The 15,223-nt window shown below is 43.4% G+C and overlaps 1 protein-coding gene across 1 annotated transcript in view; it reads left to right on the top strand.

Annotated features, from left to right (window-relative positions):
- The window catches only part of LOC125458334 (slit homolog 3 protein-like), a 623,269-nt gene that overhangs the window by 89,510 nt on the left and 518,536 nt on the right, over positions 1-15,223 (top strand). The window contains exon 4 of the mRNA XM_048543536.2: positions 12,619-12,690. Coding sequence (XP_048399493.1) covers positions 12,619-12,690 — 72 coding nt within the window. The remainder of the gene's footprint in view (positions 1-12,618; positions 12,691-15,223) is intronic.

Here is a 15,223-nt window from a genome sequence, read left to right as displayed (position 1 = left end):
GAGGGCCTCTCTTTTTCTTGTCCTTGACTACTCAAAATCTTATTGATTTACGGTCACTAAGCTCAAAATGCTCTCCTATTGAAACATCGATCACCAGTCCTGGCTCATTCTCTCGTACCAGGTCTAGTACGTCCTCTGGTCTGGCTGGAGTATGAACACACTGTCTCAAAAAGCCCTCCTGGACACATTTAACAAATTGTTCTCCATCCATACCCTTGGCTCTCAGGGAGTCCCAGCCAATAAGAGGAAAGTTGAAGTCACCCACCGCAACTACCCTGCTCTTTTCACACCTTCCTCGTCTCTGACTACATATCTGCTCCTCTGTCGCCCTTGGGCTGTTGGGGAGGGGGGGGTCGATAGAAAACTGCCAACAATGTGATTTAACCCCTTCCTATTCCTGAGCTCCACCCGTAATGCCTCACTGCTAGATCCCTCAAATGTATCCTCCCTCAATGCAGCTGTGATGTGATCTCTAATCAGCAGTGCAACTCCCCCACTCTTTTGGTTCCCTTTCTGTCCATCTACAACTGCGATATCCTGGAATGCTAACCTGCCAGTCCTGACTTTCCTTTAACCATGCCCCCATAATGGCAACAACATCATAATTCCATGCAGTAATTCCCGTGGCCTGAATTTTACTTGTTCCCATCAGTCTTACTGTTATACTTCTTGCATTGAAGTAAATGCACTCCAGACCTCTAGTCCGTCTGAACCCCATGACTTCTGTCTGCATGCTCTTACTCTGCACTGTGCATATCTCAGTCTCTCTTTTATCTTGATTCCCTGCACCTACTGGCCTGTTGTTCCTGCTGCCACCTCCCCGCCCCCCCCCGCCACCAACTAAACTAGTTTAAACCCTCCCGAAACGCTCTAGCAAACCTCCCGCCCAGGAGATTGGTGCTCCTCCAGTTCAGGCGCAACCCATCCTTCTTGTACAGGTCCCACCTTCCCCAGAAATCATCCCAATGACCCATATATCTAAAGCCCTCCCTCCTACACCAGCTCTGTAGCCAAGTGTTGAACTGTTTTCTCTCTCTCTCTCTGTTCCTAGCCTCACTAGCCCATGGCACATGTAGTAATTCTGAAATTACTGCCCTGGTAGTCCTGTGTTTTATCTCGCTACCTAACTTCCTAATATCTTCACAGGATCTCTTCCTTCTTCCTACCTATATCATGCCAATGTGAACAATGATTTCTGTCTGTTTTCCCTCCTGTTTCAGGATGTCCAGTATCCACTTAGAGACATCCAGGATCCTGGCAGTAGGGAGGTAACCCACCATCCTAGAATCTCAATCCTGGCCACAGAAACACCTATCTGTGCCCCTGACTATCCAGTCACCTACTACCATCGCTCACCTGGACTTTGCTCTACAGCAGTTCAAGGAAAATTACCCAGAGAATAGCAACCAGGAGACATTCGCTGAAGAATTCTCAACTCTGTTGAGACCCCAAAAGCATCTGATGCTATTGAAAAACCAACTCCCAGAAATCTGGATATGTGAGAGCTGGCCACACCCATTCAGGCAGTATTAAATAAAAACAAGGCCTCCCAAGTTGTTTACTCAAGTGGCAAACAGTAGCCAGCTCGACACCTTCACCTTACAACCTCTGTCCAAAAAATAAAGATGAAATAACCTCTTAAAGTGACAGCATCACCACATAAGTTAGGAATGTTCCTACTTCTGCCCTCTTTGCAAATATTATGCCTTGAGGCTACTGGTGGTTGAAGCAAGAATTTAGTTGGTGATAGGACCATCCTGAAGATTCACATATGTGGAACGGCTACCTGTGAGAGTTGGCAAAAAGGGTTAACCACCCCCATGACAATACTCAAAGTGGAGCAATTAAACAAGAGGAGAAAACAGGATGTAATAAACGCAGTGACACAGCGCTGGGGTGCACAATCCTTAATATTTATCTTGGAGAGTGATTAGAATCTCATTCCAAAATACTGCAGGATAATAACGATGCTTCCACGTTTTTTCAATACATCTTCTTCCCCACACAAGTCCATCTGTGCAAGGCAGCTTTAGTCTGGTGTAATCCTGATAAAATCATTGTGTCAAATGCCTGTCATCACATTGAGGTGATCTATGGATCCTTAACACTGAACAGCTGCAGCCTCACAACCTACTGTGGATGTATGTTAGCCGCTGTGGTGCACACTACTCTGTGAATGAAAGGGCTTTGAAATGCATTGCCTGTAATTACCGAAAGTGCAGCAGGGAAAGCAACATTCTGATGGGTAATTCTTCAAGTAAACACTAACACTTCAGTGCATGTATTGGGGGTTGGGTGTTGATAAGGGTGGAGGGGGGAGCTCGGAATTTGGACACCGTGATTTCGACTGATTAATGACCTTAGGTTAATGTTCGCAGAATGAGAGCGAATTCTTTGATGGGTACACAGGGTCCACTGCTCTGCAGCTGTGTTGATGTGTGGCTAGGCCTGGATGCTATTCAGTTCATCTTTGATCTTTTGTTCCTCATGATCAGATCAACAGTTTCTGTTGCCTTATGCATTTTAGCATCACAATCTGCATCAACTACTTAAAACCCTAATGAGGTTGATACAGGTGACCACAATGCTTCGCAATAACTATTCATGATGTGTGGGCTATATTCAGGTTTCTAACTTTAACATCCATTGAAATAATGTTGCTGTCTCACTTGGTAAGCCCCATTGTCAAGTGATGACAGAAAGAGTGATAGAACACAGTGATCATGCTTCGTTTTACTAAACAGAAAAGCGAGTTTATAAATAAGTCGGTAAAGGAGATTCAATCCAGAAACCACCATTGTAGGATAACAAATTTGGCCCACAGTGTCAACAATTTGTGCAATGTTGGGGAGAGGAAAGAAACTCAAGCGCTGGAGGTAGGCAGCAGTAATTCGTCATGAGACACTGGAGAATCAAGAAAAACAAAACTTGGACTGTGGGCATACAGGTTACACGGAGCAGAGCACAGAACAAGTGTGAGCGCCGCGATCACAAACCTGAAATGAAAGGAGAACTATAATCTCAGTCAATGGAAGTGTAGCTGACCCTTGACCCCATGGTCCTAATGCATTTAAAAAATCATTCAAAAACCCATCGTTGAACATATGAATTTGGATCTGTTCAATTTGATGTGCGCCAGGCAAGATAACATTAACAAGATCAACATGATACGAAGTTAGAGAGCCCATTCATCAGTGTACTAATAGCAGGGAGGAAGCTGTTCTTGAACCTGTTGGTGCGTGTGTTCAAGCTTCTGTATCTTCTGTGCGACAGAAGGCATTATAGGAGACAGTTACAGGGATGCGAGGGTCTTTGATGATATTAGCAACCTTTCCACAGTAACAAGCCATGCAAATGGAGTCCATGTAGTTTCTTACAGTCCTGGGCAAGCAGTTGCTCTACCAGGCCATTATGCTCCTGGATAGTATGCTTTCAATGGTGCATCTGTAGGAGTTGGTGAAGGACCTTATGGACATGACAAACTTCCTGAGTTACCTGAGGAAGAAGATGCATTGTTGTGCCTTTTTGACTGTCGCATCTACGAGGGAAATCCAGGACAGTCCTTTGGTTATCATCACTCTCAGGAATTTGACTCTCTCCACCCTCTTAGCCTCCACTCGGTAGACATTGATGGGGCGTGTTCTTCTCCTTTCTTTCTGAAGTCAATGATCAGTTCTTTTGTTTTGCCGACATTGAGAGAGAGAGGTTGTTCTCACTACATCACACTTCCACGAATAAATGAGACTTTATTCCTGGCACTTTCAATGATCCACCAGCATTTTTGATGAGACCACTAAAGCTGAGGTTGTGAATTTGGTGCTGTCTGAAATCGAACAGATCCAAATTCATATCTTCAACAAAGGTTTATGAATGCTTTTTTTAAAAAAAATTGCATTCAGTCCATGGCAGCAAAACTCAGCCACACGAGCATTAACTGAGATTATTGTATTTCTTTTCATTTCAGGTTTGTGATCGCGACGCTCACACTTGTTCTATGGGTCAAATCCTCTGCACCAGGAGGTGACAACCTGAGAATTGGGCACACTGAAACAGAAATTGCTGGAAAACCTCAGCATCTGTGGAGACAAATAAGAGTTAACGTTTCAGTTCAAGTGACCCTTGCTTAGATTTACAGCATCCGCAGTTCTTCTGGCTTTCATTTGAAGTTGGTCGCTGTATTTAGGTGGTGGTTCACTTAAACAGATCCACCAGAATCATGCCTGGGACACATGTAGCCAAGCTAAGGACCTCTTAAGGGTTGAAACCTGCCATTGGGATTGGTCCATGTGTTGCATTTGTTGTGGTCAAACAGTATGGGTGGCCTATCACCTCTCCCCACCCCTGTGCTGATCCTCTTTGTAATGCCTATAAACCTGTTCTGTGGCTCAGTCGTTAGCTGTGCTGCCTCACAGCACCAGTGACCTGGGTTCGATTCCACCCACGGGCGACTGTCTGTGTGGAGTTTGCACATCCTGTGTCTGTGTGGGTTTCCTCTGGATGCTCCGGTTTCTTCCCGTAGTTCAAAGATGTGCAGGTTATAGGTGGATTGGCCATGCTAAATTGTCCCGTAGTACTCAGGGATTTGCAGGCTGGGTGGATTAGCCATGGGAAATGCAGGGCTCTAGGGATAGCGTAGGGGAATGGGTCTGGGTAAGATTCTCTTTGGACTTGATGGGCTGAATGGCCTGTTTCCCATCCAGTAGGTATTCTACGAAGTTAGAGTGCAGTATTTAGTTATAGATGTGTGACGGGGAGGTGAGTGGAATGTGATCTTCCAGTCACTCAGTATATCATGCTGCCTCCACCCAGAACTGAAGAATCTAGTGGAAACATTATAAGAATTATAAAACATATCTTTCCATTCGCCTTGTCCCTCAGCTATGTTTATGGTTGTCACGCAACAGAACGTTGGGTTGGGTAGACGCGGGGATGCCACAGTGAGGTGATGGCAGTCAGACATGAGGATTCCATTGAGGGCTGAAAACAATCAGTCAGTTTGCTGCCTCAAATGCTTTGTGAACACAGGGTTAGGCTGAGCTGTGATGGTACCCAAGTTGAAAACCCAACTGCGCGGAAGAAGGCTCTGAAGAGCGCTGAATACAGTCAATGGGAACCTGGTCGAATCCCATTGGCAGTTCCCCAATACCTTAACTTCTGTCAGTGTCTTTCCTGCGACTGTAGACAGTTATCCGGTCATTGGGGGTGGAATAGATCAAGGGAATGTTTCACACTTGAGCCTGATCCCAGCCCTCACCTTGAAAACACTGCGTTTTGTAGTCGTGGTCCCTGGATTGCAATCAGGAGATGGGATCTTGCTTTAAATTTCTGCAGTATCTCTGTTGGTGGGGGTCTGATAAATCAGCTGTGGACTATCCCTGCAACCTTTCAAAACCACATCCGCTATAGGCTCTGGATCGTGTTGCTAACGGTTGTGACTGAGTTTCACAAATACAGTTGATGCAAAGATGCAACTTTAGAATTTGTGTTGATTCTTTTTATTGAGGAGCTGAATTCTAAGACCCGCAGTGGACTGTTGGGTCTTCGATCGAGACTTGTTCATCAGCTTTCAGGGGAAAAAAAGATAAAGAGACAGCTATCCACTGGGGGCAGTTAAAAAGATCAGATAGAAATTAGCTCAAATGTTGACCTTGAGCTAACTCAGCAAGAGAGCTGCTGAACTGTTTTGCAGATTATCTGTTTAACCATTGTGTTAAACTAACTGGTACGGTGCCATTAATAGATTGAGCTATGCTTTTCAATACAGGCTCCAGATGCAGACAATTTTTGCAACTTGCTTTGTAATTAAACGCACAAGGACAAATGGTTTAGTTCAGACGCCATCAATTTACAGATCAGTCTCTGGCTGTCTCATTGAGCTAGCCTGCAAGAGTTTAGCTGCTTTCCCTAATTTCCGATAGTTTCCAACTCTGTGGAGCTGAGTTGACATTCTGAGCTGTTAATTGCTCGACTGAAAAAAGCACAAAATGGACATTATTTCCCGCAGATTCCAATTTCCCAGATTTCTACTGGCATGGTGAACAAGATCACAGACAACATTCCCATCCAGTTGAAAATGAAAATTAGAGATGTAGGGAGCAAATTAATAACAGCACCCTGTTCTGTGAAAGATGTTATGAAACTTGAAAGGGTTCAGAAGAGACTTACAGGGATATAGCCAAGATTGGAGGGCTTGAGCTACAGGAGGAGTCTGAACAGGCCGGGGCTATTTTCCCTGGAACGTCGGAGGCTGAGGAGTGATCTTACAGAAGTTTATAAAATCACGAAGGACATGGATAGAGTGAATAGTCAAGGTCTTTTCCCCAGGGTAGGGCAGTCCAAAACTAGAGGGGCATAGGTTTTAGGTGAGGGGGGAAGATTTAAAAGCGACTTAAGGGGCAAATTTTTTATGCAGATGGTGGAATGTGTATGGCATGCGCTGTCAGATGAAGTGGAGGAGTGGCTATAATTAAAAAACTAAAATGTATCTGGATGGGTACTTGAATAGGAAGTATTTGGAGGGATATGAGCTAAATACTGACAGGTGGGCTAGATTAGTTTGGGATATCTGGTTGGCATTGATGGGTCAGACTGAAGGATCTCTTCACTTGATATACATCTGTATGACTCTATGACTTCTGCCAAATTTGAACCCCAACCCTCTCCATTCCATTAGCAAGTTTATTATCCATTTCTTTTCTGATATGGGATTGTTTTATGAACAAAGATTAAGCAGGCTGGATTCTATTCATTAGAATTTAGAAGACAGAGAGATAATCCTACTACACATATCGGATTCTTAAGGGCTTTAACACGATAAATACTCAGACGATATTTGTCCTCATGGGGAGACTAAGACTGAAAGGCATAGTCTGAGAGTTAAGGGGCACCAATTTAACACTGAAATGAAGAAGAATTTCTTCTCTTTGAGGGTTGTGAGTCTTTGGAACATCTTGCCACAGAGAGCTAGAGTCATTGTGGATATGTAAGGCTGAGATAGACTGATTCTTAATCAGTCTGGGAATCGTGGGTCATGGGGAAAAGGTGGGAAGGTGCACATGAGGAATATCAGATCAGTTGTGGTTGTATGGAATGGACTCGGGAGGCCACAGCCTTACCCCTGTTCCTATTTCTTATCTGTCAACTCCTTCAGGTCACGTCAACCAAGTCCTCTGTCCCCTGTCCTTTTGGAGCTGGCACTAATCTCCTGTCATTGCCTTTGGCCTCTGACTGTATTTATGCTGTGGGACCCTCTGAGTTCTACCTGGCACATCCGTTCTCCCTTAGCCCTTGCTCCTCACTTCCACTTGGCACATTCACCCCCTATGCCATCAATTCCGAATGGCGCCAGCCTTCATTCTTCCATTCATCATGAGGATTAATGAGTGAACTTGAGACAGTGACTAGCTTCCTTTTTCTGCCTCCATCATCTGACTGAACTGATTGCCATGTTGTTTGTCACATTTGCTTTCAAATGTGGAAAATATCTTTTGGTGGCAACTCATAGTTGGACAATTATTAATTAATATTTTGTAATGAAATGTTTAGTACTTTTTGGCAAGTAGTAATAGGAACGTATTCAACTGAATACTTGCTTTTCATGCTACCAATTGTGCTGTGTGAGGGAGATAAGTATATGTGAAGGTTCCTCAGTACTGGAAGTCCCAAAGGTTATGCACTAGTTTTGAAGGGACACCCTGGACTTTGTATGGAGGTTGTGAAGCTGCGGAGCAGGATTGCAGAGGGAATGAGTGGGTAATGTCTGGGTGGAGGCACAGTGATAGATCAATGTCGAAGTATCAAGATATGCCACAGAGTATAAGCTGTACTGGGCCTTCAGCACAGAGTTAGAGTCACAGAGGTTGACAGAATGGAAACAGGCCCTTCGGCCCAACTTGTCCATGCTGCCCAGTCTTCACAATTTAAACTGGCCACATTTGCCTGTGTTTGGTCTGTAATCCCGCCATATCTATTCCATCCTTGCACCTGTATAAATTTTTCTGAAATGACGAAATTGTACTCACTTCCATCACTACCTATGGCAGCCCGTTCCAGACACTCACCACCCTGAGTTGAAAGCTGGTGTCCAAGAAGAGGGGAATTGGAAATTTGGGGAGCCAGTTATGCGCAGCATCTTTTATCCATCTTTGTAGCAGCTGACGCAAGGAAAACATCAGTGACAAGCCTAGATGTTGTATCAACAGTTAGCTCATTCCCGTGCACACTGTTGACATGCTTTCTAGTAAGATGCGAGCAAAGAGAGAGGAACTAGATATTTCGCAACCTACAGAGGTGACTGCAACCTTATCAATGAGAATAAAAAGCTGCCAATCCCAATGACACATCAATGCGCTGTAACATTACCATTCTTTTAATTAACGGGAACTGTTCTTTTGGCTGACGTCAGGATTGCTGGTTTGGTCACCTGCAAATGCAGGCAAGCATACAATTTTCATTTCTGTGTAATTGTGTGTCACCTCATTAGCGTACGGAAGCCTGCAGCAAGAACAAATCTACTCCCTGCCTAGGTCTCAAAGGGGTTCTGTCTCTTGTGTAAATATACTCAGTGACCTTTTATAATGATGGGAGGCGTGCACAATGTTGCCCTGTGAGCCCAAAGCAGTATGTAGTGTCGTAAGAGAGAAAAAGATTTTCCAGAGGCCATGTGTTGAAATTAAGAAAATTTTTTAATGTTACCTTTAAGGAGAGTACATTACAAAAGATTTATAAGGGACACAGCAGAGAATTTAGTTGCAGTTTTGTTTCCAGTAACAGAGAATGGGAACAAAGTTGGACGCGACAAAGGCACCAAAATGCTGTCCATTCTGCCCCAAAGTGCCTCATTTGTTGTATTGATAGGGTGCTCAGCAAACCCTCACCCTAACATCCACTCGAGGTGTGCAGACTGAGCAGATCATGGTGCCATTCAGTGTGCAATGCTGATTTGATAGTAGGCTCAATGGGGTAAGATAAATGTAGCACCCCTGCCAGAGCATATTGAGGAATTGGCAACCAAGTAAAATGCCTCTGGCTGTATGTAGCACAGAATATTTTACATGAAATGTGTACGTTGTAAAAGGAAACCATTGCAGCTGTTACAGTGAGGCATTTCATTTACTGATTGGAAGAAACTGTTATATATTGCAATCCATGTAATGTCAAATCTTAGGTATTGTATCCTCACAAATGCTATGAATAAAGTACGTTTTTGGGGGGAGGAAGGAATTGTAATTTTGGAGCTCTTTGCTAGCAAACATCCTCTAAAACTTTTAAAAAAAAGCTGAACATATGCTCAGCAGCATGAAAACATCACCGCCGCACAATGCAGGGAATTAATGTTTGAGGTGGTAGAGGAGGTGCCAATAGTAGTGTTCACTTTATCTGTGTTTGATTATGTGAGTCTTGTAACTGATCTCTGCTCATTTTGCTCTCTTGATTGGTTAAACTTGTCATGGGGACTCAGTCGAAAGTAAATAGGGTAGGTGCTGGTAATGGGATAAACATGAACGTATCAAACATTTTTTTAATTGCAGGGAAACTTTAGAATTCTTCTAAGTAGATCTCTTGCACATTAGAAACTGGTGTATCGCTCTGAGAAACTTAACACATTCAAGCAGGTCGCTTCGCCCTGGACCTGTTGAGTTTCTTACACTCCTGCCTTTCACTGTGCAGTTGCAGACAGGCTCTGGGGAGTCATTGAGAGTTACTCACCACAGAACTCTCAATCTCTGACCTTATCGCCTCAGTATTTATGTAGCTACACCAGGCATGTTTCCTTTCAATGGGAAACCCTTCAAAATGCGTGATGGGATGTTCAGGAATGTGAATGGGATTCAATGTTAATGGAACTTGCTAGCCTCCATGTTGTTGGGGATGGTCAATACCTGGTATCTGTGTAGAATGATGATACCTCTGGCATTGACCGTTATCTCTTACTTGCTGCTAAGTAGTTGTCAGGGAAGGCCTCAGCAACCCTTTGATTTTGTATCTTATCTCCACCAAGGCATTCAGTGCATCTGAAAGCCACAGCTTCTGCACTCTCTCTTGGGCAGCCATCGCTGACTTTTCAACAACGCACTCTGTCGGGCACAAGCCAACCTTGCTTTGAGAGATGCAGCTCGGCTGTTTAAGAATTTGACTGCCTGAGTAGCTGATGAACAAAGTGGGTCACTCTGCCTATAACAAGAACCTACCACAATAAGCAGCCAGTTCATGGCAGGGATCAAGACACAAGACACATGCGAACCACACATTGTGATTCCTCCAGGTGCCCATTTACCAATTTAATCTCCAAAAGGAAGCACCAGCTCACTGGAAGTGATTTTGATGCCATTATCATAGAATTGGAGAATCCCTACAGTGTGGGAACTGACCATTCAGCCCATCATTGACCCTCCAAAGAGCATCCCACCTGGACCCCCTCCCTCATCCCCTTATCCCTGTAACCCAGCATTTCTCGTGGCTGATCCACATAACCTGTACATCCCTGGACTCTATGGACAATTTATCATGACCAATCTGTTCCATGTAGAAAGTTGACCAAGAGCAGAATCATACCGAAGTCCCTGGCACTGTGAGGCAGCAGTGCTAACCACTGAGGCACCGTGAACCCTGCCATAAGTCAGATTATGGATTAGAAAATACAAAAATAAAACCAAACCCAACCATTTTCAACCTTTTAAGACATGAGTAATAGCAAACTGCTGGGAATTGGAGGAACTCAATTAGAATTTCTAATCAGACTGAAGTGAAATGTGTGATTTCCATCAGTGCAGACTTCGACCTCTGAAGCATAGCGCGCAGTAGTTGATTTACAGGGATCTCTCTCACAGTACACCTTTTAACAGTTGCAAAGTATCAATTCTGCAGCTTTCAGCTTTTCTGTCCATGTGTGGAATGCTGCAGCAGGTTAAATACATCAACATTATTGGGTAGAGTGTGAAGTTTGTCGCTGAACAGTATGCGGGAGATGTATGAACCTCAGTGGAGACAGTCAGAAACAAGGCTCTGTCTCTGCTAATCCAATTGCCTCACCTAGCCATGCTCTGCAACACCTTCCTAACACCGTATGTTTCTGACTGACCATATTGATGATGGAGTGAACATGGCACAGTGGCTTAGTGGTAAGCACTGCAGCCTCACAACACCAGGGACCTGGGCTCAATTCTACCCTTGGGTGACTGTCTGTGTGGAGTTTGCACATTCTCCCTGTGTCTGCGTGGGGTTCCTGCGGGTGCTCTGGTTTCCTCCCACAGTCCGAAGATGTACAGGTTAGGTGGATTGGCCATGCAAAATTGCCCATTGTGTTCAGGAATGTGTAGCTGAGCTGGGTTATAGGGGGATGGGTCTGGGTGGGCTGCTGCAAGTTTCGGTGTGGACTTGTTGGACCAAAGGGCCTGTTCCCACACTGTAGGGATTCTACGTAGCGATGTTACAATACACAGAACAAACTGACTGCATTGAACAGAGTAAGAGCCTGAAAGCAAGGCAGCTACTCTCGTACCAGAACACCTCACATCTGAATGCAATGATCTTTCACAGACGTGACCATTACTGGCTATTTTCCAGAGGGCAGCTAAGAGTCAACCACATTGCTGTTGGTCTCTCGCCACATGTACGGCAGACCAGGTGAGGTTGGCAGATTCCCTTCCCTAAAGGAAGTGGATGAAACAGAGGGATTTTTTAAAATGATAACCTATAGTTTAACTATTTCTGAGACTAGATTTTCTGAAAAAGTTAATCGAGCTTAAATTCCAGAAACTGCTGTGATGGTGTTGGAGCCATATTGCCAAGGCATTAGCATGGCTCTTTGGCTGATATTACTGCTAATTCCTTTGTGTTCAACAAGGGAAAGCAATGGCCTAATGGTGTTATTTCTGGACCATGCTGTTGGGACCTGGGTTTGAATCCTGCCATGGCAGATAGTGGAATTTGGATTCAATAAAAAAAAACAATTCAACGGTTAAAATTGAAATAACTCTACAGAGGCTGGCATCTAGTCACCAAGTCAATCTTTATTTACAGATGCACGGTACACAGACTCTGACAAGCCCACAGCCAGTCCCTAGGGTGAGGACACTCTCCGAGACTCCTGTTTACTTCTGTCAACCAGAGCTCCCTGATTGGCCCAAGTTAACAACCCCAATCGGGGATCTCACACTCAATGGATCTATCTGGCCAACCTCATTCCAATCACTACAAAAGTCTAATGATAACCATGTTGATTATTGGAAAAAAGACATCTGGTTCACTTATGTCCTGTACAGACCCTTCTTGGTCTGGTCTACAAGTGACTTCAATGTGGTTGACTCTTGTCTGCCGTCTGGGGTGGGCAATAAACGTTGGCCTAGCCTGCGATGCTCTCATCCTGTGAATAAATAAGAAGAAAAGCTATAAGCTTGTGTGGACTTCCTGTAGTGTGTTGTATGTACAACAGATTGAACTGTGACCTTATTACAGTGAGGATGCCTTGCAGCACTGGACTGATCCATGTCTATCTCAATGGGCAGATAATTTTGATGTTTTGAACAAAGAGTGAACAGTAGTTGCCACTGACCCAGCCCCACTTCTAAATACAACATATAGATTGTTTGATGGTATTTGTTTTGTGCTTTCTTACAGGCGACTCAACAAGAATAAACTGCAAATACTTCCTGAGCTTCTCTTCCAGGGCACCCCCAAGCTCTCCCGACTGTGAGTAACAAAAATTTTTTTTAATTTAAGTATTCTTCACTCAACTTTTACTTTTTCAAAATCACACCTTTTGAAGCACTGGTTGAAACAATCTAATTTACAAAATTGTGCAGTGCGGTGGAAGAAAATAATGTTTGCAAAGTGTTTGCTTAATTGATCAGACAGTGCATTGCTTGTGTGAGTTGGTTGGACTGCTATCTCCTCAGGAACGTATTCATTCTCGTGGTTTAAATTCTTTGCCATCCATAAATCATGGTGCTCTTGTGCCCATCAGTATGTTTCGGAAATATTAGGATGATAAATTCCATTTTTGTGCCTGTCGGAATGTTTCAGAAAGCCTAGGATGGTGAATTCCATTTTTTCAACACAAGTTCATTGCAGATGTTGCTACACTGTTTGTAAAGGTGATTAAATCTCTTATGAGGAAATTTAAGTGTCCTCTCAAACTATACCCTGCTACATAGTTGGGAGTGAATATATTATGATCTAATTAATGAGTGTTTGCATTGAGTGTTGGCAGTTTCTGAACTAAGCGTGCAAAGTTTTATCTTTCACTTCTGAGTACACCCACATTTCACACATAGTCATTTTCTCCTTTCGCTCGTCACCAGCTTTTAGCTCGAGGCTACAATAAAGACAAATACCTATTTTAGGGTTATCATTTACGAAAGTGACAATCACTTGATTCAGATGTTCTTGATTTGAAAAACTTTCTGAGAAGAAAATGTATGTGTTTAAGGCCTCAGGGAGAGCTTGAAGATGGCTTTTGGTTGAATTTAGGTTTTGTTACACTGATTTATATACTGGTGTAGATTATAACGGCTGTTTGTGGAGTGAACTTTTACAAGTTGGCAAACTGTCATTTGTTACACTTACTGGCAAAGGTGAACCTAGTTTGATGGAGAGTGTGTGCTACTGGGATTATTTTGGTTCCTGTTTTCCATAACCACCTTTACAGCACAATGACCTTTTATATCGTGGAGGTGCTAAGAAGTTTATGAGATCAGCAACATTAAGGCAAATTTGATTTTTACAGGCTGTCATGTTACAATCATAGTAGAATGTAAAAGAAAAGTAAAAATAAGTTGCATTTGTTACCCATTCGCTCGGTTTATGTATATTTTTTCCCTGGTTATTACAGCTCTGTCAAGCCATCAGTCCTGAATGTTTTCACCCTGCTGGTGCAGAAAAGGAGTTGTAGCCATTTCAACACTGATCATGTTATTGTGTGGGCATTTTATCAACAGGTTAACTGAGAGAAAGACGGAGCGCTTCACAAAGGTTTAGCCTGTCTGTGAGCACGGTGAATGCATTGTGCAAGCTCAGAATTTCTGCAAAGCAGCAAACTCTTTCAGACCTTGTGTATCATCGTCTTAACATCTTCAGTTCTGGTTTGGGCCCTTTTATTTATGGTTACACTCCAGCGAAGTGCATGGGATGTTTCCTGGCATGAATGAAACTGCGCAAATGCGATTGAAAAGAAATACTTTGCAGAGGGAGGCTTTACCAGTGTCGCTGTTGTTAATGTTTTGATTGCCTTATTGGAGTAGGACGCTGGAAAATCTATGTACAGCTCAGTGGCTACAACTGTCACAAACCCCACCCTAATACTTCCTCATATTGGTGGCAAAAAGCAAGGAAATAAAACCAAGAGTGTGAGCTGCTACCTTGCTCCTCTTGCAAGACTTCTGGAAGCTGCTGTGAAGAAGCATGTCAGGCCACCCATGCATCAACTTGGCTGAAGTTACTGTTCAATTCTGGGTTGAAATAAGAGGAGCCAGTAATTCATAAAGGTGTGAATTCACAAACTTCCAACAAGTCCATTTTGCGACGCAATGATTCATAAAGTTTCTGGCACTTTCATATACTGTAAACCTTTGGTCTAACAATTCATTCCGAATCTGTTTAAAGCAAGATGTAACTTAGGTCAGGTTATTATCAAGCTGCAGTGGGTTGAGAAGAGATTTACCAGCATATTGCTGGAGACGGAAGTTTTACGTTTTAAAGAAAGGCTGGGTGGGCTGGGTCTCTTTCCACTGGAGTGTAAAAGTTTGAGAGTTGACCTTATAGAAGTTTATAAAATGTTGAGAGATATAGGTAGAGTTAAAGGTAATTGTCTTTTTCTTGGATAGGGCATTTAAAGACTAGGGGGCATATCTTTTTTAAGGTGAGAGGAGATTTTTAAAAAAGATGTGAGCGCTACATTTTTACACAGAGGGTGGTTCACGTGTAGGATGAACTTCCGGAGGAAGTGGTGGATGTGGGTACTGTTAGAGCATTTAAAAGACATTGTAAGTGGACATAAATAGGAAAGGTTTGGAGGGATATGGGCCAGGAGCAGGCAGGTGGGACTAGTTTAGTTTGGGATTATGTTTAACATGGCCTGGTTGGGCCGAAGGTTCTGTTTCCATGCTGTATGGCTCTATGTATCTATGGGTGCGGGTATTTTTTCCTATTGATGCTGTTCAAGCTTTTAAAAAGAATTGAGAAAATGGAGACCATGTGCATTCAGAAATACTCCAGGCCTACATCC

The sequence above is a fragment of the Stegostoma tigrinum genome, chromosome 13 (assembly GCF_030684315.1).
Source record: "Stegostoma tigrinum isolate sSteTig4 chromosome 13, sSteTig4.hap1, whole genome shotgun sequence".
In the NCBI taxonomy this organism is placed as follows: Eukaryota; Metazoa; Chordata; class Chondrichthyes; order Orectolobiformes; family Stegostomatidae; genus Stegostoma; species Stegostoma tigrinum.
This window is presented reverse-complemented; position numbering and strand designations above follow the sequence as displayed.